At 32.4% G+C, this 23,833-nt stretch overlaps 3 protein-coding genes and 1 long non-coding RNA gene across 6 annotated transcripts; 3 read left to right on the top strand and 1 right to left on the bottom strand.

Moving 5' to 3' along the window:
• Nucleotides 1-1,273: 1,273 nt before the first annotated feature.
• LOC108329889 (uncharacterized) lies at nucleotides 1,274-2,406 on the top strand. Its single transcript, XM_017564263.2, has one exon. The coding sequence runs from the start codon at nucleotides 1,458-1,460 to the stop codon at nucleotides 2,223-2,225; it is 768 nt and encodes a 255-aa protein (XP_017419752.2). The 5' UTR covers nucleotides 1,274-1,457; the 3' UTR covers nucleotides 2,226-2,406.
• A 3,544-nt stretch (nucleotides 2,407-5,950) lies between these two features.
• LOC128196337 (uncharacterized) lies at nucleotides 5,951-7,567 on the top strand. Its single transcript, XR_008248537.1, has 4 exons — nucleotides 5,951-6,153; nucleotides 6,428-6,555; nucleotides 6,681-6,720; nucleotides 7,174-7,567. It is a non-coding gene; the product is annotated as an uncharacterized LOC128196337 (long non-coding RNA).
• A 1,471-nt stretch (nucleotides 7,568-9,038) lies between these two features.
• Nucleotides 9,039-13,195, bottom strand: LOC108330725 (protein NPGR1). Of its 3 annotated transcripts, none has more exons than XM_017565244.2 (6): nucleotides 12,909-13,195; nucleotides 12,476-12,704; nucleotides 11,734-11,992; nucleotides 10,311-11,545; nucleotides 9,821-9,968; nucleotides 9,039-9,717 (listed from the first exon to the last, which is right to left on the bottom strand). In XM_017565244.2, the coding sequence occupies exons 2-6, from the start codon at nucleotides 12,671-12,673 to the stop codon at nucleotides 9,407-9,409; spliced, it is 2,151 nt and encodes a 716-aa protein (XP_017420733.1). In that variant the 5' UTR covers nucleotides 12,674-12,704; nucleotides 12,909-13,195; the 3' UTR covers nucleotides 9,039-9,406. The 3 variants fall into 3 exon arrangements, with proteins under 3 accessions (XP_017420733.1, XP_017420730.1, XP_017420732.1); XM_017565241.2 differs by having other exon boundaries at nucleotides 12,476-12,789; XM_017565243.2 differs by having other exon boundaries at nucleotides 12,476-13,195.
• A 5,597-nt stretch (nucleotides 13,196-18,792) lies between these two features.
• On the top strand, nucleotides 18,793-22,598 carry LOC108329979 (WD repeat-containing protein ATCSA-1). Its single transcript, XM_017564406.2, has 9 exons — nucleotides 18,793-19,090; nucleotides 19,176-19,436; nucleotides 19,637-19,796; nucleotides 20,106-20,284; nucleotides 20,462-20,672; nucleotides 20,830-20,984; nucleotides 21,059-21,148; nucleotides 22,114-22,185; nucleotides 22,294-22,598. The coding sequence occupies exons 1-9, from the start codon at nucleotides 18,929-18,931 to the stop codon at nucleotides 22,333-22,335; spliced, it is 1,332 nt and encodes a 443-aa protein (XP_017419895.1). The 5' UTR covers nucleotides 18,793-18,928; the 3' UTR covers nucleotides 22,336-22,598.
• Nucleotides 22,599-23,833: the final 1,235 nt, after the last annotated feature.

The following is a 23,833-nucleotide window of genomic DNA, read 5'->3' on the forward strand; positions in this document are numbered from 1 at the left end:
ATGGCAGTTGTGGTAGTGTAAATTTTCAGAAATTGAATCGAAATTCAAACATAAACTTTTAGAAATTAATTTATGAAATCAAAAATCAAATTTTGATATTTTATATTTTTTTAATGAACATATCTCGGGGATTAAAATGGGTTTGAATGCTGGTTACGATCGATTAATCTAATAACCACCTAATTATTTATATACCTTTTTCATTTCTTTGTCGTACAAATTACAAAATCCCGATTCGTTGTACTTAACTAAGCATACTGCTCCTATGTGGGTGAATAACACAAACTGTACATAATTTATAATAAAGGGAAATCAGCAGTTTGTTTAATTTTTTGAACATGAAAATTTGGCTCTAGAGTGTCTGTTGAAGTTATTTATGAAATTATAATATAAAAATGCGATAACGTTATGTTTAACGAAAAGTAACATTTAATTTTTATAAAATTCTACTACAAAGGATCTAGTTTAAATCTTGTTATATTAGGAGTACACTTTTTTTATCTAGGAAATCTTTGAATATACTTTTGTGTATCAATTAAAATTAAATAAGACATAAATAACAGTGCTGTGTATTTATAAATTTTATCGCAATCATATGTTGATTAATTTGGAAACTTCCTATAACCAACAAAACAAAACATTGGAAATAACGTTTGCATTCTTGTTTTTTTCTTTGCTGCCGCTAAACCTTTCACATCCCATCTCATTCAACTTAATTTCCTTCTAAATATTTGAAAAATAAATCCATAAACGTTTTAAAGAATTAAAAGAAATGTACATTTTTTTTGTAAACTAAAATTACTTTATATATAAATTCAAAATAAAGATTTAGGAGAAGTGATATAAAAATATAACCCTTATTAAGTTATACAAAAATTATTTTAAATTTATGAGAAAGTTAATACTTTTTTCAATTTTATAATACTATTTATAGAAATTTATTTAAAATATTCTTAATAATAGATATGTAATTGACAATTAAAGCAAAAAATATTGAAGGCAAGGTTGTCCAATTTGGTATCATTTATGGGTGACAAAGACTTCTTCAATTAATCAACACCCTCTTCCCCAAGTATATCTTTTTTAAATTAAAAGAAATAACAATTTGTCTGTAGTTTGTGACCCACGAATATGTTCTCTAAGCCATTGTCATCATCTACTCAATTTTAAAATATTACAGTGTTTGAAAGAATAGCCTAAGCTATGGCGCAACTCCTCTTTCTCTCTCTAATAAGTCAAAGATTAAGATAGCCACGTTGGAAACTCTTGCCTGATTAAATTTCAAAAAAAAGTTTGATTTGACCCTAATGCGTGTTGAGCTTCATCATTATTTGATTGGATCTAGTCAAGTCATAGTCTTAACAACGATCTATATATAATTCTCAATTTTCTCTTTCTTTCACAATAATCTTAAACTCTCAGAAAAAAAAAAAACAGCTTTGTTGTTCTTTCCGCACATGTTGAACCATTTTGTCTGTGGCAGTTTCCAGCACCAAGAAGAAGATGTTGCACCATGTTCAAGCCCCATGAAGTCCAAGAGAAAAAAAGAAAGTAGAAATAACAACCCATACTCCGATCGAGGCTTAGACAAATTTTCAGCCCTTTTGGCTGATCTTGACGAGAGAAGGCAAAAGGTGTACTCTCAAACCAGTCCTCAGGAGATATCTTTGGTCCGCTTTGCCTATTCAAGCAACGATGATTTCGTTCCCATAGTAGTCAAACTGAAAAACAAGGATCAGAACAAGAAACACAAGAGTGAAGAACTCAAAACAACACACTTGACATCTTTCTCGGAGCAATTGGAGAAATCAGCTGATCATGAAGAAGCAACCGTGGAAGAAAGTAAGGAACAGAACAAAAAGTTGGAATCTCATAAGAAGAAAGATTTTAGCTTTTCATGGAACATGTTGAAGTGGCCTTCTTTCTATGTGCCAGCGGTTGTTATTTTGATTTTGGTTTTTCTGATTGTGTTTGGGAGATCTGTTGCAACACTCTGCACTTGTGTTGTGTGGTATGTGGTTCCCACGTTGAGTGAATGTTACTATGATAGTTCAAAGGCAAGGAAATCGGTGATGAACTGGAAGAAGAGAGATTATGTTTGGGGATGGTTGAATGACACGAAGATGGTGAATCCTGAAGAGTTAGCTTCTCCAAGAAATGGTGATTTCAAGGCTTATTCCAATGGCAAGAATTCAGGGAAACATGGCCACCAGAAAAGCTGGTGAAGATTGATTATCTGATATAACTTTTTTCCTTCTGTAAATATGTGTAGTTTTTGTTGGTGACGTTCTTGAGACAGGTTCAAATTTCAATCCTTCTCTTGTTCACGTTTTTCCACTGTAATTAAATCTCGACTGATCCATGTACATTGTTAATATGCTTTTGCTAAAGAATTAAAATTTACAAAAAAATTGTATTTCCAGTGACTGATTCTAGATTTTGTTTTATACGATGGACATGGTCAAAATATTATTGTTTTAATAGGTTGACTTAATCTGGGTGTTCATATTTTAAACGATTTCAATTTTGAATTAAATTTCTGAGTCTCTTATACTATTCTTGTAAATGAATTATTCTTGGGTATTGCATGTGAGTGTGTGGATTTTTTTTTTCCATATGATTTGTCCATGTGCCATGCTTCATTGAAAACTATTTGGAAACTTTGAATAACTCACAAGAAAGTCATATATAAAATTAAGAGTAATGGTATTATGACACATTTTTACATTCATTTGACATAGAGTACAAAGATAAAATAGTCATAAAAATGTAAATTTTTATAATTTTTCAAGAAAAAAAAAAGTAAAAAATAAGAAAGAATAATATCAAATAAATGTAAAAAATTTAATTGTGTTAAAGAATATTTTTATAAAATTAATCCTTCTAGTATCAATAAAATCACGGTAATTTTACAAAAGAAAAAATTATCCTAAGAATGTTTCCAATTGTCAGAATTTTTTTAAAAAATTTGCATTTACTACTCATGAAAAATATTGTTAGGGGGAACTATACCCTGACTATTAGTGTTATTTTTACTAATTATACGAGTTTATGGGTCTTTTTAATTAAGTATTCTGTTAATTATCAAGACATTGTTTTGGATAACTATAAATACATTTCATTAAATGCTTCTATTTATCCCACATGGATGTTGTTTATATATGGCCAAGTGTTTCATTTGATAACTTAATCATCACTTTATATATTTTCTTTCTGATGCGTTTCTAAAAGCACAATAAAATGAATAATTTTTTTCCGATATACTTCCATTTCTCCCTAAATTATCTACTAAGGACTCATATAACCTAATTTTATAAATGTATTTAATTAGTCTCATATTGTTATTTATCTTTTCAGATTTATTAATCACATAAATTATTGTGATAAAGTAATGTTTTCACAAACCTTTTAAAATAAGTTAAATGTTTGTTGATATATTTAAGTAATTTAGGTGATATATATACATAGTATATTGATAACAAAATACATGTAAGAATATCCATACAAAAAGTACTGATATTTTATATTTTGTATGGTGATAAATATTAAAAAAATTAAGGAAAGAATAAAATGAAACAAAAGTTTACAAAAATACACCACTTATTATTTAAAACATAAATTAAAAGTTTATTTATTCTTCATCATAAGACCGGTTTTAGAATGTATTTTGTATTAGTTATTTTTACACTGGATATTTTATAATTGAATAAAAAAATTATAATGACTAAACGTTACTAAGAGTATAGGTACAAGTGAACAGCGTTTTCAAGTTATTCTTTCATTACTATTTCTTGAAGACTTTTAAATGAATTATGTATGACCTTTCACGGTTTTTTTTTCTAAATTGACCTTAAACTAATTACTTTCAGTCAGGTTTATTAAGAGTGTATGGTTATTTAAAAAAAAACATATTTATTGTTAATTTTAATGTGCAAAAAAAATTATAATCATTTTAATCCACAAAGTGTTTTAATGTAATTACTATTATGAACTAAATTATTCCTTAAGTCTTAAATATAAGGCATGAGTTTTTTTATAAATTTTGTATAAGGTATACTATATTAATTCATTATGTTCCTTAGTATCCTTTTATATATAAATGTTTTAATGAATCAAAACAACATTAATTATTATTTTATCATTTAGATAATCTTTAATTAATTAATTAACAATAAAACTATACAATAGAATTTTATTGAAATTAAGAAAATGTTGTATTTATTGATTTATGTAAAAGAACCTTAAAGATAGTTAAAAAGGAATAAGTATTTTTCTGTCAAACCTTAACTTTATTTTCATGCTTTATTCCTATCAAATATTATGAATATGTGTACTTTTTTTAATAAAGAAACAATAAGAAGAGACTTTAAAAAGTTATTAATAATAACAGTACATTTATTATGTTGAATTATTTTAAAAATTCAATAAACTTGGTTCAGTTAATTATTTTTTTACTGAAATATTTGTTCATATCATAATTTTTTTTCTGATAAATTACTTAATATAGGAATTTATAGCCAATACTGAAAATTTTATAAGCAATAAAAAAATGGAGTAGAATATTTAAGATTGAATGAAAACACGACCTTTATATGTCGTGCATAGTTGAGGCAGTGTGGTCACCACGAGCGAGCACCTTTCTTTTCCTTAACTGTCAACTAACTTCTTATCAACCAAGTTAGTTATGAAAATAGTTTGAAAAAAATGTTATATTTTGAGTCATCTTTATAAGAAAAGTTAAATAAAATAAATACAATTAATGCTTTAAAAATATTAAAAATATTTTGTATTTATCTCATAAGATAAATAAGAAATAAAAAGAAAAAAATTGCAAGAAAATTTAGAACCAATGCAGTTCCAACTAAAGTGTGTATTTATTATTCTTTTAGAGCATTTATGATATATTTTTTTAAGTCCTTTACTAAATATACCGTATTGTATTTGTTATGTGTAATGGATTAAAAAGATTACTTTACTAAATGTCAAATATTAAACCCATTTTTATTATTTTAAGAGTAACATTTATCAATCAAATGGACTATTTAATTTAACTTTCCTAAATAATTATATGATTTAAGAGTTAATAATAAATATTTTATTGCATTATTTTAGTAAATATAAGGAAGTATTCATTTAAATTATATATTTATAAATATAAAGTTAAACATATATTTGCAACTTAAATTATCTTATATACTAATTAAGAGAATTCAACAAAATAGTGTTTACTTACTTTTAATATCCCCAATTCAACAACTCTCTCTTCCATGAATCTAGAAGCTTTGTGAAATCCTAACATCACATCATATAATATAATTAGCAATGTTCGAATTTCTTTAAGAAATAGATTGGGGTCAACGAATCATATAAGAGATTTAACTACATTAAATAGAAAAGAGAAAATTAAGTAGAGTATAAAAAAAAAATCCACATATCCACGATAAGTTAGGTATGAACACCAAATTATAAAGTTTCATAAAGTATTTCGTCTGTATTTCAGGAAAAAAATATTGAAAATCTGGATTAATACAACTCAACGATACGATTTGATCCATGTAATTGATGAGTAATTTTTGTACATCCACGGATCTATACGATAAGTTATTTTTAGACAAACTTAAATTAACAAATTGAAATAGGTTTGAAAGTGAGTCTTGTTAGACCTAAATTTTGTTTTTTTGTTTTATTATTTTTAGTGAAGAGTGTTGAAGAACAGGCTGTTATATATGGTTATCCTAAGAAGAATAATTGTATTAAAATGTAAAAAAAATAGATATTAAAAGAAATGTGATATGAAATAATGTTTTATAGAGTAAAGTAATGATTAAAGGTGGAAGGGTGTAACGGAATTGGTAGGCATTCAGTTGTAAAAAATTGTTAATAGAAATATTAATATAGAATATGTTAGTGATGATGAAGGAAAGAGAAATAGAGATTGTAGAGGCGTATAGGGAAGAAGGGAAGGAAGAGAAAGGAAGAAAAAGAGAGGAAAAAAAAAGCATAATAGGGTAGGAGAGGGGAGGGGGAGAGGCACGAAACCATGGGCTTGTGCTTTGGTTGCTTCGATGGGGGCAACAAGCGGATGACCAAGGAAGAAGAAAGGTTGGCCTCGGAAGAAGCACGTGCAAGAGCTGCTGAAGCTGCCCAGAAAAAGTATATCTTCTTCTTCTTCCTCATCATCATGCATCCATGCATCCATGCATCCATGCATCTTCAATCTATGTCTTCTTTGCTGCTTATTCCTGCAACTTCTGCTTTACGTTAATTGCTTGTGTCTCATAAACATACACATGCGTGCGTGTTTTGTAATATTTGATGAAAACGATCTTGGATTAAAATGAATGTATGGAACCTTCATTGTCATGATGATGATGATGTATGGGTATATTCATGTGGACTGATTTTTAGGTGTTGATTGTCATTGCAGGCAAGAACAACCAGGAGAGGCAAAGGAAGCGGCGGAAGCGGAAGTGGAAGAAGCGGCGGAGACGGAAAAGGAAGCTGAAAACTCCAACAATGGCGAAGTAAAGGATTAGAGAGGCCACTTGATTTTTGGTGAATTTTTTCATCAATAACTTATCTTCCCTTGATTTGCTGCCTTGTTGCTCTTGCCGTTTGGCTATCAATATTTTTATGGCACTGATAATATATATGTTTTGGCTTTTCATCCGTTGACGCAGTGGCAGATGGGTTGAGGGATAGGCCAACTGTTTATTAAATGTAAGGTGAATTATCTATATGATGAAGTTTAGCTCTAGGTTTCCCTTTTTATAACTTTTGTTTCTGTTGTAAACAAGATTTGCATAAACCAAGTTTAGTGTAAATGAAACTCATTCATAGAGTAAAAAAAGCTGCAATATAACCATTTATAAGCTATGATCAAGTTTGCATTGGATAAAATGGTAGCCAAATTAAAGATCTTTCATGAGTTATGTCTAGAGAAGCATATACGGTATCATCAAAATGCTGCGTGTCTGCACTACATGAAATAAAGTTAACAAAATCCAAACGAGGGCGTAACAAAAAGATGTTTTTCCTACTATGTTGCAAGCGGAATGAATTATCAGTTAGCAGTAGAAATTTATTATTTTCTGTGGAAAATGAAAGTATCTTCTTCCAATTCAGAATTTGGAAATGACTTGTCTCGTTGGCTTTCCTTTTCTTATTTTGCAGTATTAATAAGTATAGGTCCAGACGAATCCTCTGCACTTTCAGCTTTCCTTGTTCCGGAGATGAAGAACCGGTCTTTACTACACAACTGTACCATCGGTCAAATTTGTTGTTTCCCAGATCAGGAAATATTATGTTTGATTGGAAAGAATTCGTGATGTAAAGGAAACAAGGATGTAGCTTGGTGATTTTATTCCATTTGTTGGTATTGAAAAAACTCCATTTTCCTTCCGCAAAAATTGAACGCATCAACCACTTTATGTTATCTGCTATTCTGTATTTGCTTTTATTTTGGGAAGGGGTGCTAAGAAGAACTTGAACTTGTTTCGTGATTCTACAGTTGGTGAAATACGTGCCATATATGTCATTAATATTATTACTAGATAGTTTTTCTTAATGTTATAGTTATAGCAGTTACACATTGTTTTCTTTTATCAGTTTTTTATGTTATACAGAGTTTTTTATATAAGCTCTGTTTTCTTTTCTCTTTCTGCAAGACGCTTATCTCAGCTTCAATACAATGAGAGTTCTTTCAAAATCTAAGAACTAAGATGGTATCATATGGTTCGATTCTTCTTTCTCTTTCTTAATTCTTTCTTCAATTGATATGTTGATCAAAGCCTATATTGATTTCCACACAAATCCTTCAAACCATTTCTTTCTTCATTTCAATGAAAATCCGGCCCTTGTTCTTGTTTCTCCTCCATTAGATGGCAAGAATTGGACTTGGACTATGAAACTGGCGCTTAAATCCAAAAACAAGTTGAAATTGATCGATGGAACATTGCAAGAACCTCTGCCAAATAACCCCCTTCGTGAGTCATGAGACCGTGCAATAAGATGATTCTCACATGACTCAATAATCAATGCGTGATGAATCTATTCTTAAATCTATTATCTGGATCGAGAGTGCTTTCAATATTTAGGAAGATCTCCACCGATTCCATCATAGAGATATTTTCAGAATTGTCGATTTACAAGAAGAGTTGTACAAGTTGTACCAAGGTACTCTGACCTTACATGTTCTTATAGTGTTGTTGCCTATGCTTAAAAACATAAGAAATAAGATCATATGATTTTTTTCTTAAAGGCTTAATTAAGTGAGATCTCATATTGTTGCTTGAACCCTTACCAGACATTACTAAAGTTTTTAATATGATAATCAAACAACTCTCTATTCTTGTTTCTTCCGACTCTGCTTTTGATCCTAAACCACTACACCGAATATCCCTCATACAGCCAATTCTATTTCAACTCCTTCTGTCCAATATCCTTCTCTGCTTACTTCAGTCACATCTCCTTCTGTGCCTTATAACTCTCCTCCTATTTCTCAAGATAAAAATGCTCTTCAGTGGCTTCTGTATACAGAGAAAGATTTGTAATAACAATACATTCAGTACAAGCCATCCCAGGTCCGGCCACCCTGGGCACGTATTATAAACTGTAGGAAGAAAAAGTGAGAAATTTGAGCATCTCATCTTGCAGTCAATCGTGTAAGCAGGGGACTACATTTTGGGTTTAAGATGACTTTGCGATGAAGCCTTTCTATCAAATGCATGGATCAATTTGATTATTGATGCGTATAACAGCTCAATACTCATTTCCCAATTCTTGGTGTTTCATTTATGGGAGAATTGAAGAAAGGAACGTTTTATTGAAAATGTTGGCTGCTGACATAAAATTAATGATGGGATGTTAGATCGATGGTTGAAGTCGTAACGTGAAGCTTGCTTGTCTTTTTTGTTCATTTTCTTTTTTTGCTTCACAATAACAGTTAGAAATAGTGACGAACAATAGGTAATTTTCTTTCACGGTACAGAATCTATGTACGAGAAAAGACAAAAGTAAGAATCGAGCACACAATTATAAAAACCTTGACTATCTAGTTCGTGTCACTATTTGACAGGATTCCATGTAAATAGGTCATTTTCTTCCACAGTACAGAAACTGTGGGCCAAAAGGACAAAAATTATTATGAGAGCCTTGACTATCTAGTTCATGTCATTATTTGACAGGACTATATGACGTTTCACCATTTCTGCCCACGGTTAATTCTACTTACGAAACAAAGACAGATTTTAACAGAAAGAAAATTTATTGATAAGTAGCTAGATTTAGCTATACATTTTCAACAAATCAACATCCAAGCAATGATAAATGTGGGATGAGTATTTTTCTCAGTTAGTTGCTGCTCGCATGTTTTCTATCATTCTTATGCAAGCTCACTTTCCCTTGATTACTTAAATTTTTGCACTGGAGCAGAAAGCTTCAGCTCATAAGCAGCTTGAAAGAACTCTGCTGCTTGCTGTAATGAACCTTCCATTTTTGAAACCAAGCCAAGGTTGAACCAAGCATCGTGGTTTGTAGGTTCTAATCGTAAAGCATTCATTAAAAAACTTCTTGCAATTGGAAGTGATTGCATACCAAGTTTCATCAATAATTCTGCGGTAGAAATGATACTGGGAATGTAATCTGGTTCTACTGCCAATGATATTGAAAAGGAAACAAATGCTTCTCTGTATAATGATTGAGCTTCAAGCACCACCCCTGCAATTATACACCGGGAATTTCATATTAGGTTACCATGAGCACAAACACTCAATGCAGACATGAGTTCAACCATAAAAACTTGAACAGACAGGTTCCTTACCTGCTATATGCCAACTTCTTGGAGAAAAAAATTCTATCAATTGGGCCTTGTCAACACAAGTTTTTGCATCGAGCAAGCAACCGATATCTGTATAAATTGTAGCCAAATCCTGCCAGGCTTCCATTTCCAACTTCTTTTCTGTTAATGCCTGTTGACAGGAATGAAAAAGTTAGAAGGGGAATTCTTCTCAAGATTTCAGAGATGAAACTAATATTTTTGCACCTAATAGTTTAATTTCCGTTGTTCCAATCTAGGCATAGATAATATTTGGACATCTAGCATATAGTTTTAGGAAGGGTGAAGGATGGGAGGAGTTTCTTTAACAGACAACCTAGGCCATTAAGAGAATTAGTGTTAAACAAAGTCTAGGAATAACCATAGTTGTTCTAGTAGTTTTCGGTAGACAAGGTATTTTTTCTTTTGAATCAACTTTAACATCAGCCTGTACAAGGTATGTTAGAGTTCTTCCTTTGAATATACTAGTACACACCTCATGCCTGAATGCTTGTTCTCGATCAATGTTGTTTTTTTGAAGCCAAAACTCCTTTTTTGCTTGAATTAACGCAAGCAAGATTCGAAATGTCTCTATTGCTTGCCTGGGTTGCTGTTGAGAAATTTGAAGTACAGCTTTCAATCTCAGAAGATCAAGTTGATCCATCCCCCCAGCCTCATCTAAAGCAAAATCAACTATAGTTTCTGCATCCTTAAACCGCTGCAGTGCAGATACTATAAGTGCTAACAGCTGCCAACCTCTCGAACTGCCAGCACTCATGTCTGAGAACGTCATTATGTTGTTGTAAGCTGCATCCAGATTCCTTTGAATTGCATTTTCCAATCCAAGGTTGAATATTGCTTCCAAGTCATCATTTCCATTTACGGAAGCACAGTTTAGAGAGTCCAAAGACTCTCTTTGAAATATACTTCTTTCAGAATCGAGTACAGAAATTCTAGCTGCAGCACCATAGCAGATTCCAAGAAATTTATGGCCTTGACTCAGAAAATGCTTATTTTGATGCTTAGCTAGCTCAATAACTTTACGTGAGAAGTTAATGCCTTCATGAGCATGGCGAGGATCTAGGGAACAGAGTTTTGCTCCAAGCAAAAATGAAGGAAAATGGGGTCTATGGTTTGCTTCAGAACTGCCGCAAGCCTTCCTTAAAAGGTTCAATGCCACCTCATCAAGTCCTGCTGCACTAAAACACAGAGCAAGAAAGTACCACCTCTCAGCCCGACTATAGATACCTGGAAGGATCTGCTCTACATGATCCGCAAGTAACTCAAACATGCCAGTGACTGAAAGTGCAAACGTAAGATGATCCATTATTTCAGCATCCCAGTCTATTTCCCCAATTGCCACCTTGCTCATGAGTATTACTAGCAAATGTATCGCTTCTTCAACACTGTTGGTAGGAGTTGTTTTACCCCACACCTGCTGCTGACAGGATAAGCTAACTTCTACACCTCCATAGAGTAGTATCGTAGCTAAATCCTTTTCTACAGAAGCCAACCTTTGTGGATCCAAACTCCATGGCTTGACCAGAGCACGACGATATGCAGCTACAGCTTCATCCAGAAATCCTGCTTTGATCCAAAGCCTTGGAAGTAATTCCAATGCTTTATGAAACATCTCTTGCAACTTACAATCTTCTCCAATACCCTCAGGCATTCCATTCGGAAGGGCAGATTCAACTGTATCAAGAATTATTCTGCACTCCTTTGCAGCCTCTGCCAAATTAATAAAGCACTAAACTCAACGGATTTGACACCCCAAACCTCTCATCCTTAATAATGAAGTTAATTCAAATAGAGCAACGCTCATGATCTCATGCAAAATTAAATTGCACAATTTAACAAAGAAGGTATTGGAAGTACTCTTAAGAAAAAGCTAATATAATATAAAATTAGTTACCAACCAATGCATTCCCCAAGTTCCTCCAGTGACCTTGCTTTAAGCAAAATTGCCTCAAGAAGCAGGCTAACAGAGTGCAATGACATCACATTTGAACCCACGATATCTGCCTTAGAACGTGGTTTCCTTTGCTTGATTCTTTCAGCAATAGCCTTGATCATTCTCGGGGTCAAACCCTTGATGTCTATACCCTGAAACACTTGAAGTGCAGCATCGAAATTCCCTCTTTGGTATTCAAGTCTCCCCAATAAAGCCCTGGCCTCCTGGAATCCATTCAAAACACACATGACACATATAAACCAAAAATAAATTCACACGGACACACAAACAGAAAATCTTGTGGATCAACTTGAAGATGATTGTTCTATTTTAAACAATACTCGATAGTATACAGTTGCATTAAATAGTCAAAGAGAATTTTACCACCTATAGTAATCTTAATCAACTCGAAAACGATTAGCCATATAAGAACAAATTATTAGATAATTCAGGACTATCATCTGTATATGGTCTCAATTAATCTCTACATTATCTGAACCAGAGTTGTTCAATTTACTAAAACAAAAAAAGTAGTTGAATCAAGTAGAAGAATAGTTGAATACTTCTTCTCAAGTAGAAGAATAGTTGAATCATCATAGTTAGTTGCGGACCATGCAATAATTTGTATAATAAAACATGCACGAGGTATCCTAAAAAACACTGACAAAAAAAATAATGGAAATGCATGGGTATTTGGCACCACCAACCTCATAGTTTAAGGAAAGAGCTTCTTTAAGAGTAGATTCAGCTTGTTCTACTTGCGTTTCATCGAATTTAGGCTCCCATTCCCCGGTGTTCCTGGAAGAGAGTCCGCTGGCGGAGAAATCCCTGGTGGCGAGGGAGTCCGGCGACTGCGGCGGCTCTTCGAATTTGAACTGCCCACCGGAAGAACAGGCGCACAACATCTTCTCCGATCACTACGCCCTCAGCGCACAGCTTTTAAGAAACGCGTTTCCGTTAGTGCAGAGGCAATTGGCAAAGCAAATGAAAGGAAGAACAGCAGGACAGATGCCGTAACGTGCTTTACATTACAGTAATCGAGATGGAGACAGGAGAGCAGAGGATGGTAAGAAAAAGTGAAGAGGACAAAAGGTTGTGAAAAGGGCGAGACATACAACGAAAACAGAGCATTGGACTCACCACTGCTTGCTCGGATTCCGATGATTTCAACTAACTTTCTTTACCCATTCATCAACGGGACCAATCCCCAGCTTCTTGCTATTTCGAGATCTGAAAATTCAACTTTATTTTTTCTGTTTATTCTGTGACTCGAACAATAATAATAGACACAGCAATGCGAACCAATGTTGCTACTGGACCCTTTTGTCTTTCATCTTTCAACTTTGAAGTTTGTTAGTTCAGCATTTCAGAATTGGAGCTTTGGCGTTCAAATTTTTTATGTTTGAGTTTTTAAAAGGAGAAGGCAACAAATGCGGGGAATATAGAGCTTCAAATTATACGTAAAGGAGGGTTCGGCTAGGACCACCATATTGGGAAACAAAACTTATTTTGAAACTATTTTTTTTACAAACTTTTAATATTCTCTACGTGGCATTTTTAAAATCAATTTTGAATTCACGAAAATGTTTTTTTTTTGTTGGCAAAGGACAAATTGGAATGGTACGACTATATTTGGATCAATGCATGTTTTTTTATATTCTTCAGATTATTTATTTCTTTATGTGTGATCTCAAACATATTTCACATGCCTTTTGAATAATTATATTGAGAAATTCTAAAAAAAATTATCCATATTCAAAGCGAATTTCAACATGTTTTTGATAACACAATTATATTGAATCTTCTTTTTATCTTCTTATATCCATATATTCTAGGATTTATCAACCTGTTCATTATTAACAATTTGCTTAGAGATTAATGGTTCATTTATGATAGCATTCTAAATCCCTTAATTAATTGATTCTATAGAAAATTTCTTGCATATTTTCCAATAGTGGTAGTTTAAACCATCAATCATAAAGGATCAAACTTGAATAACTTTCATGAACCTGCTTTTGATACCGATTATAATCACAAAAAAGGACTTTAAGCTAAGAAAGGGGATTACATTTATCTTTTTCAAAATTTTATTCTGTTCAAAATTTGTAAAAGTCTTTTACTTAAAACTAATTAACCATTGGATTTAATACTAACTCATTTCTGTAATAGACATTTTAACTTATTAAATTATGGAATCAACATATTAAAATGCTGACAATAATTTACAGAAATATCACTCAACAAACAAATTTTAAATTTTACGTATTTGTTAACCAAGATCAATTATAATGGTAATAGATGTACTAATTTACAAATAAACCAAAATGATTATTAAAGATAAAACAAATTAGTTTTCTTTATAATTTAAATTTACAACAATGAAATGCAAAAAACTTAAAAGAATACATACAAAATGTTTATAGAACTACATCCAGTTAGTCAAGATAACATGAAATTGACTTTTCACCAATACAAAATTTGCAAGTTCATTTGTAATTGAATTCTTTCAAAGAAAATAAATAAACCAAGTTTCTTAAATCATACAAGAAACACTACATACAGAACAAAAACCTTTCTTGTAGATTTGAATCACATAAAAAACAACACACAATCACAAGAAAGATCAAACCTTAAAGTTGACTATCTCTAGCCAATTAAGAACATTTCTTCAAGACACCAATAAGGAGCAAACCCAACCCCAAAGTTGTGTATCTTTTACATCTGAAAATTTTAAGTTATTAGACACTAGTGCAAAAAGGATTTTAGACGTCTGTTATTTTGGGTTTTTAACGTCTGATCTCTGTCCGACGTCTATATGGGTGACGTTAATGAGACGTCGGACCCTTTAGGTCATACGTCTATATAGACGTCGGACCTATATAGGTCCGACGTCTATATAGACGTCCGATCCATACAGGTTAGACGTCTCTGAGGTTTGCTCCTGACTCATGGTGATTCGAGTTTACAACTTTATATTTTAGTTGAAGAGAATGTATTGTACATTTTTTTTATTGGATGGTTTTAAAAACGTAGTGGAGGGAATTGGAGGAGTACTAAACGCAAGAAATCGCCGCCATAGAACGCCGCCTAAAGACACGAGAATAACTGCACCAAAACTCAACGAAAACGCATTTTAATCGGTTCAAATGAAAGATAATGCATCAAAGAGTGATGTAATCGGAGTAAAATTAATTTAAAACGGTACAAAAGTGAGAAAACGAACCTGAAAAGCGTAACCCGTAGAGAGAAAACGCGACGAAGATGATGAACAATGAGTACGCATAACGGTTGTCTCGCGTTCACGGTGTTTTAATGCCAAAATTTAGACATCGATTCCCCAATTAACAGACGTCTAAAGTGCTTCAGAAGTCGGAGTGGCGGGATCAGACGTCTAAACGGAGTCAAAAAGTGACTTTTTAAATTTCTGGATTTAGGGTTTAGACGTCGGTTCCCCCAATTAACAGACGTCTAAAGTGCATCAGAAGTCGGAGTGGCGGGATCAGACGTCTAAATGGAGTCAAAAAGTGACTTTTTAAATTTCTGGATTTAGGGTTTAGACGTCGGTTCCCCCAATTAACAGACGTCTAAAGTGCTTCAGAAGTCAATTCCCTCCATAACATACGTCTAAATAGAATAAAAAATTATTTTTTTTAACTTTTTCGTTTAGTTTTGGCGTCTATTCGGGGGAGCCGACGTATATGAATATGTAGACGTCGGACCCTTCCATAACCGACGTCTAAATAGTTGTTTTATTTACGAAAAATGTCACCGATCATTTTTTACGTTGAATATTCGAGAGTCAGACGTCTAAAGGGTGACGTTAAAGATCTTTTTTACACTAGTGAGAACATTACTTTGTGGTAAACAAAATTCATAAACTGTCTATAAAATTCATGAAAGAAATTATATATATTAACAGTGACAAGAAAGTATACGAAATTTGTATTATAAGTGTTATTAAAATCTTATCTTTAAAAGTGAATAGTAGTTATCTAGTATTAGTGTTTTAATTAAGGTTTAATAGCCAATTTAGTCCTCACTTTGGTTGAAAAATCTCAATTTAGTCCCTCGTTATAAAAGTGTTTTGAATTAGTCCTAACTTTTAAAATAGTGGGTCAGATTGGTCCTTTCTGTTAAATATAAGTTAACAAAATTAATGGATGATGATGTGACACAACTTAAAGCTAACGAGGGACCAATCTAACACATCAGCTTTAAGCTGTGTCACATCATCATCCATTAATTTCGTTAACTTATATTTAACGAAAGGGACCAATCTGACCCACTATTTTAAAAGTTAGGACTAATGCAAAACACTTTTATAATGAGGGACTAAATTGAGATTTTTCAACCAAAGTGGGGACTAAATTGGCTATTAAACCTTTTAATTAATGAGATAATTATAGAAAATATGAATTTTATATAATAAAAAGAGACAATGTTTTAAATTGTTTAGTAACTTCTCGATAACATAGAGTTATTAGTTTGATGGAAAAAATTAATAAAATGTTCTAAGTGTGCACGAGGTGCATTGGTGAAGAGCATAAGGATTCACCAATCTGCATATCTCTAAACATATTGACTACAGCATTCCAATTTTGACCCACAGATGGAGCTAAATATGGTGTAGAAAGTGCGAATTTTGACCCACAGATGGAGCTAAATATGGTGTAGAAAGTGCGAATTTTGACCCTCAGATGGAGTTAATATGGTGTAGAAAGTGCGCATTACCCGAACCCACATTGGGAGTTCAAATTACTTCGATATTCATCTTACACTATCCAACACTACCAGATAATACCAATACCTCATAAATACCTCCAAGTTTCATCTAAAAAACATTTTATAATGAATTTTTATTTTATAATTTATGTTTTATCTAATTTTCAAAAGCATAATGAAATCAAAAGAATTGGTAATAAGTCTGAAAAAAATCAAAAATACTGTTAAACAATTTTTTACAAAAGAAATGATTTTATAATAAGTTTTCATTTTATAATTTTTGTCTTATCTAATTTTATCTAATTTTCACAATCATAATGCATCAAAGGAATTGGTAATTGACCTGGAAAAAATCAGAAACATTCGTTGTTAAACAATTTCTTACAAAAAAATAATTTTATAATGAGTTTTCATTTTATAATTTTTGTCTTATCTAATTTTCACAAGCATAATGACATCTGAAGGAATTCGTAATTGGCCTCAAGAGTTTTTTTTTAGAGATGATGATTCAAGTGTAGATGATAAAATTAGAGAGGTTAGTGAAGATGATGAAATTGAAGAGATCTTGAATGAACCTTTGCCTAAAGGTGAATATGTCAATGACTCAATTCTTTACAAAGGCAAATTGTTTAATGACGAGTATTTCTGATTTTTTTCACTTGGAGTTATAGTTGGAATGACAGAAAAAATATTAAAGATGAAAAAGAAAGAGTTGAGAGAAACGAGGGAGTTGAATAAGGATTTTGAGGGTTTCTTATTTTTTTTGTTTTGAAAATAAAATTATTGAAATACCCTTAAAACTTAAAATCCATAATATATGAGAGTATTTTTGTCTACTAAAACTCGAATGTATCACTGAAAGTGCAAGGAGAGAGAAAAATTGACTTTAAGGAAACTGAATTTGATTATATAAGAAATAATAGTACTATTATTAAATAATAATAATAAAGACTAAAAAATCTTATATTTTAATTTATTAAAATATTCTTTTATTATATCACATCCATTAATCTTTTATATAACCTTTTACAAACTTCATTTTCAAATTTATTTATTTTCATTTTTAAATCTCTTAAAAAAAATATATAAAAACTTTATCATCAAATCCATATCTTAATAAGTCAAACATTACAAACCACACCTATGAGAAATGAAACTATACAGTAAAAAGGAGAAAAAGAAATCTATTAAGATAAAAATATGGAATCCACACAATGACACTGTATATTAAGATAAAACAAAAGAAAGAAACAAACTTTAACACCTTTGCTTAGGGAAGTCAAGTCACGAGAGTTGATGCAACATTACCAACATTATTCTCCTCAACCAAACTAATAGTTAAATTGACAAGATGCAAGGTAATGATACCCACCAAGTCTTGTCAATGACCAATTTTCCCTTTCACAGCTTTTCATACAACAAGTTCGAAAAATCACCCCTACAAATACACACTTTCATTGTCAATCAAACAAAAATGACAACATCTTTATTAAAAAAAAAGAAATCTTTGCAATATAAAGTTGTACATTATACTATACTTTATTTATTTGAAACATACAATTCCAAACACGATTTATCTATTTGAATAACTTACAAAATTTTCTAAAAAATTACACCGTAGATTTACTTTCTTTATCTCCGGACTAATCTCATGTTTATTTTAATGTCTTATAAATAATTTTTTTTAATTTTAAAATATTATAAAAGTATGTTTTTTTTATCAAAATTAATATTTGTACAATTAGATTAATATTTGTAATAAAAAGGAATTTTGCATACCAAACTTTTATATATTATTTAATTTTAAAAAAACATATGTTTCTAAAGTTAAACCTATGGTGCAGTTGTCTCTAGTGAACAATTTATTACTATGCATGGGAAGAGTAGTAGAGTTCAGTAGTGGAGGCTGAAAAGCTGGAAGGAGAGGGAACCGGAATGGCCGATTTTTGTCCTTACCCCCAAAACCATTTTTGAAATCTGACATTCCTCATCGCACTTTTTCCTTGTCTCCTCTTTTCACTTTCATCTTCTTTTTAAAACTTTATACAAGTAATGCTTTGATGGATGTTATATAAAATTTTGTAGAAACCAAAAACATTTACAGGTTTCATTTGCTTGTAGCGTCTTAATAAATGAGGAAAGTAGAGACGTACGAAATAAGGATGATTATGCGAGTGTAGTAGTAAAATGGGGAGTGTAGATAGTAATTATAAACTACAACTAAGCCCAACTATTTGAACAAAGTGGGCCGAATAGTGGAGTCGAGTTTAGTTTGCTGAAGGCATATTTGTTGGAGGTGAGAAAGATTATTTGGTGAAAATTAGGCAGAAAATAGAAATAGAAGTGTGAGAAGAGAAGAGAAGAGAAGAGAAGGGAGAGGAGAGACAGAGAGAGTGAAAATTGTGATCGAGTTGAAATCAATCAAAGATGCTCCGAACATGCATACGCATGTGTGGAAGCAGATCAGAGACAGAGAAGGTGGGAAAGTGCGCGCCAACCATTTCGTCAATAGCATAAAATCCTATCGCATTTCGCAACTCCAATTGGCGAATCACAAAGACATCGTGTCCCCTCACAAGGGCGCCGTCAACTCCCTTCAGGTACGTACTCTCACTCACTCTCCTTCTTCCGTCAATTCAAATCCCCACCTTCTTTCCACGCTTTCCAATTTCACCGTCAAATCAGATTGATTCGACAGAGGGAAGGTATCTGCTCTCCGCCGCCTCCGATGCCTCTGTAGCCGTCTACGACGTTCAACGACCCGCCACTTCCGAAGCTTCCTCCGCCTTCTGCAAACACAGGTGCTTATTTGTCGTTGACAAGCACCACCAACAGGCCCACAAATATGCCGTCTCCACAGCCATATGGTATCCCATTGACACCGGTTTGTTCGTCACTGGCTCATACGATCATCACATTAATGTTTGGGATACCAATACCACCCAGGTCACTGTCTTATTTTCGCCTTTAATCAATTTAATTGCAATGCACTTATTTAAGCTGCAAATTGGGTGTCAGCACTGCTACTAGTACTACACGTAATTTTGTGATAATTTCATTAATAGTTGATATTTAATCGGATCACAGTGTATGTATGGAGATTAAACTCTTAATTTAAATTAGTTTTTCCATTGAATTATGTGCAGGTGGTGGTGAACTTCAAAATGCCAGGAAAGGTGCATAGGATTGCAATGTCTAATTTGTCAACGTCTCACATGCTTATCGCTGCTGGCACTGAGGATGTTCAAGTTCGCCTTTGTGATATTGCTTCCGGGGCTTTCGCTCATACTTTGTCCGGTCACCGAGGTATGTCAATACTTTATTATTCCTACTGCTTTGTTTAGTTATTTACGCATGGCTTGTTGGCTTTCCGGTTAGAATTTATTACACTTACGTTCAGTCAGTTTAGTGGATTATTTGGTTATCACTTTTGTAAACTGACATCTTTGTATGGTATGGATCTGTTGCGTGCTTCTTAAGGGAAGTATTAACATGTACTTTTGGCCAAATGATTTCTTAATTGAGATCTAATGTTGTGTAAAATACAAGAAAGTGAGATAGATTTCTGAGTGCTTATTAAAAGAATGTTGTGTCAAATGTTTTTCGTGATGACAGATGGTGTAATGACTGTTGAGTGGTCTAATTCAAGTGAATGGGTATTAATTACCGGGGGATGTGATGGTGCAATACGATTTTGGGACATCAGGCGTGCTGGCTGTTTCCAAGTTTTAGATCAATCTCAGACTCAGCTTGGAAGACGCCCACCTATACTCAAACGGTCCATGATAACAAAGGTTTTACTCTTTCTGTTTTCTTCTTCTAAGTTTAGCATTTCCTTGTCTTCAGATAGTGAATCAAAATAGTGGTTATCGAAGGCCATGAATGTTTTAATATTGTAGCAAAAAGTCATCTAGTGTTGTTATTTCAGTATTTATGGTTTTTTTATAATCCCAAAGCCTTATCACTCACAGGATTCGAGTGCAAAATTGCGTGGTGCCCAAAAGAAACATGCTAATGGAAGTGGTTACAAACAACAACCAATTGGCAGAGTTCCATCCAAGGGACCAATGAAGCAGAGGTTACATCCAGGAATGCTGTCTACTCAGGATCGGGCGACTGCTCATTATGGTGCTGTGACAGGGTTAAAGGCAACAGAGGATGGCATGTATCTACTAAGTGCAGGTTGTTAATTAGTTATTTGATAGTAGATTTATAGGAATTATCCATGCAATAATAATTTGGTATGGGCTTCCATATTAAACTTGATTCTCACAATTTGAAAAAATTCTTTTCGTATGTAAAATCTTTCTCACCGTATTGATGTGCTGCTGCATGACAGGATCTGATTCAAGATTAAGGTTGTGGGATGTTCAATCTGGCTGCAACACACTTGTAAACTTTGAAACAGTTCGTCTGCAAATAAATAAACCTCTTCAATTAGCCACCACTCAAGATTCAGCCCTTGTTTTTGTTCCATGCATGAGATCTGTGAAAGTACGTCTCTACTGTGTATTATTTAGATTTACAAATGCAATGAGGAACACTGATCTATGTTTCGAATTATTCAGGCATTTGACATGTGGTCTGGGTACACCTACACAGTATTACGTGGCCACTATGAATGTGTGAACTCTTGCTGGTTTAATCAACAAAATCAGGTCAGTTCATGTTCAAGGGGTGGCGGTCCGTTTTCTTTCCCTATTCTTTTTTTATCAGTGGTTCATCAACTTCTGATGTCATAAGTGAAATCTGTTATGCTAGCTGGGCCAACATGTGCAGTTTCAAATTAAATTATTTTTCTGTGGTTATAAATCAAATGAAGGAAATGCAAAACTGAGTACACACATGTGATTTTGTTTAGTCATTTCAACATGTTGAGTTTCCTGTTAAACGGAGTACATATATTTTTGTTTTTGTTTAGTCATGCCAACATGCAAAACTAAATTCATTGAAATTTATCATTAGTTCATTATTTATATCTTTTTCTTTTATTGGCAAATGTTAGTTGTTAGTATTTTGGTAATGGGAGGAGTGGAACCCACAACCTTTCCCACCCTCCCTTCCAACTTTACACTAAGTCAACCTTATAGTTCCTGTTCATGCACACATAGACATACTTCTAATCATCAATTTATACAAATTATGGTTCGTTTACTCATTTTCCCTCTTTCTTTTTCATTTTATCTCCTAATTTCACTCTTTTATGGAAAAGGCCAAAAAGGTAAAGTGATGTATCTACAGAATAGGTGTAAATTGTATATACATGTACTACTGTAATATTCAGTCCTATTCCCTCTTTGATAAAAGTAGCTTTTTGAAAGAATAGTTAATTAAAATGTGATAAATCTTTGTTCGTGTTTGTGGATGAAATAAAGATAAAGGTGAGGGGTGAAAAGGATAACATTTACATGACATAAATGAACTAGAAGACAACTGGCTATACACTGTACAGACTGAAGTTAGTTTCTGTTGGCAAAAATTGCATGAATCCCAAGAGGAAAATATTTATTAATTTCTTATAAAGTTAATTAATTGTAGCAGGAAACAGTGAACCCATGAAACAACAAAACTCTCATATTAGTTGGTACATCCAAAATAACCCAAATTTTCTTTGTTGTCACAGGAACTTTACACTGGTGGAAATGATAGACAAATTCTTGTCTGGTCACCTGCAAGATCAATGGATGATGAAATGGTACACATTTTGAATCAATGTTGTTGATGTTGTGATTATCATGCGTATAGGCTAAGTGAGAGAGACTTCCGTTTTGTCGTTGTCTGACCTCATTGAAATAAATTGCAGGGTGAAGGTCCTGCTGAGGATCAGGATAACTGGAGTAGTTGAGTCTTGCCTCCGTTCGTGTAACTACTTTTTCTTGTTCATCTTCTGCCCCCTTCTGATAGATGCATGTGGGATTTGTAGAGTAGGCTTGTTCTGGTTTTGCAGCATATGTCAAACGTTTTGAAGCACCAAACTGTATACTAGTAGCCATTATTTGTGTAGAATATAACTTTTTGTGTTGTGTATATTGAATTGTCTCCTTGTTGTAAGTTGCAGCATAAACACATTTTTCTTAATATTTTTGCTAATAAAAAGTTGTGTACATATATGCAGACTCAAATCTTTATATTGTTGCAGCTTATGGTATCTTTACTAGAAGGAAAAAAAAGTTTCACCAATTAAGCCGTTCAAAAAGTGCATGTCAATAAGCATATGGTTGTTTAATATATATCTGATAGTTTTATGATATGTGATGGTTCTTTATTAAGACGCCTCTTGGAATATTTGCGCTCAGAGAATCTGGGTTGTAACTCTGTTAGTGTAAGAATTATGATTTGATTCAAGTGAGCATGGCTAAAAGGAGAAATTTTAGGTGGCCATCAAACATTTTCCAATAATTTTGGAAAGGTGCCCACAGAAGACTTAATGCGATTATAGTTAACGAAGGCAACAATTTCATCCAAGTGATCATTTGGTGTAAAGGTTTCACAGTAATACCAATTACAATAGATCAACGTAAATGTCTAAATCTCTAAATTATTGATAATTTCGTCTGATAAGCTTCTTGGTATTTCATTTTAAGGATTTCAGAGTATGTTACCTAGATTACAGATTATGTATAAGGTTCCCAAGAGTTATAGTACAGGGTGGAGGTGTAAATTGACGACAGATATTAACAGCAAATGCATGTTCTAGTAGTGTCATGTCTATATTTTGAAGTTACTGATGAGCAATAATGCAACATTGGATGATATATAAGAGTATTATATTACAAGATGCCATATGTCATAGTCAGAGGTCTTAAATTAAATTTAATATAGTAGTCTTATTAAAAATATATTAATATGGCATGGGAAAAGGTCTTAAATTTAAGATATTGGATTTTAAGAATAAAAAAAATATTTATCAATCGTATCATAATTAAATTAATTTTTATATATTGTAAAAATGAAAACGTTTTTTTATAAATTGTTTAGAAAGTAATATAAACTAGTTTAGCATTCTCGATGAAAAGGATATAACATTATATAATATAAATTAAAAATTTGAGGTTATCTTTGTTAAAATATTTGCAAGTTGATAATTGAATGTTATAAATTAAGCACAAATATTTTTTAGATAATTTTTTTAATAAAATGGCAGAGAATGCTTATATGTTTTTGTCTTTTCATGAAATGTGGAATTGATACAGTATGAAGAATATTCATCTATTATCACAATTCATCCTTATTTATTAGATTTCACTAAATTTCAAATTTTGATAGAATTGTTTTATTCACACAAATTATAAAAAGAGTCATGTCACTTTATATTGAGTTTAAACACTTGATCAAACAACCAT

The sequence above is a fragment of the Vigna angularis genome, chromosome 4, assembly GCF_016808095.1.
Source record: "Vigna angularis cultivar LongXiaoDou No.4 chromosome 4, ASM1680809v1, whole genome shotgun sequence".
NCBI classification, from domain to species: Eukaryota; Viridiplantae; Streptophyta; class Magnoliopsida; order Fabales; family Fabaceae; genus Vigna; species Vigna angularis.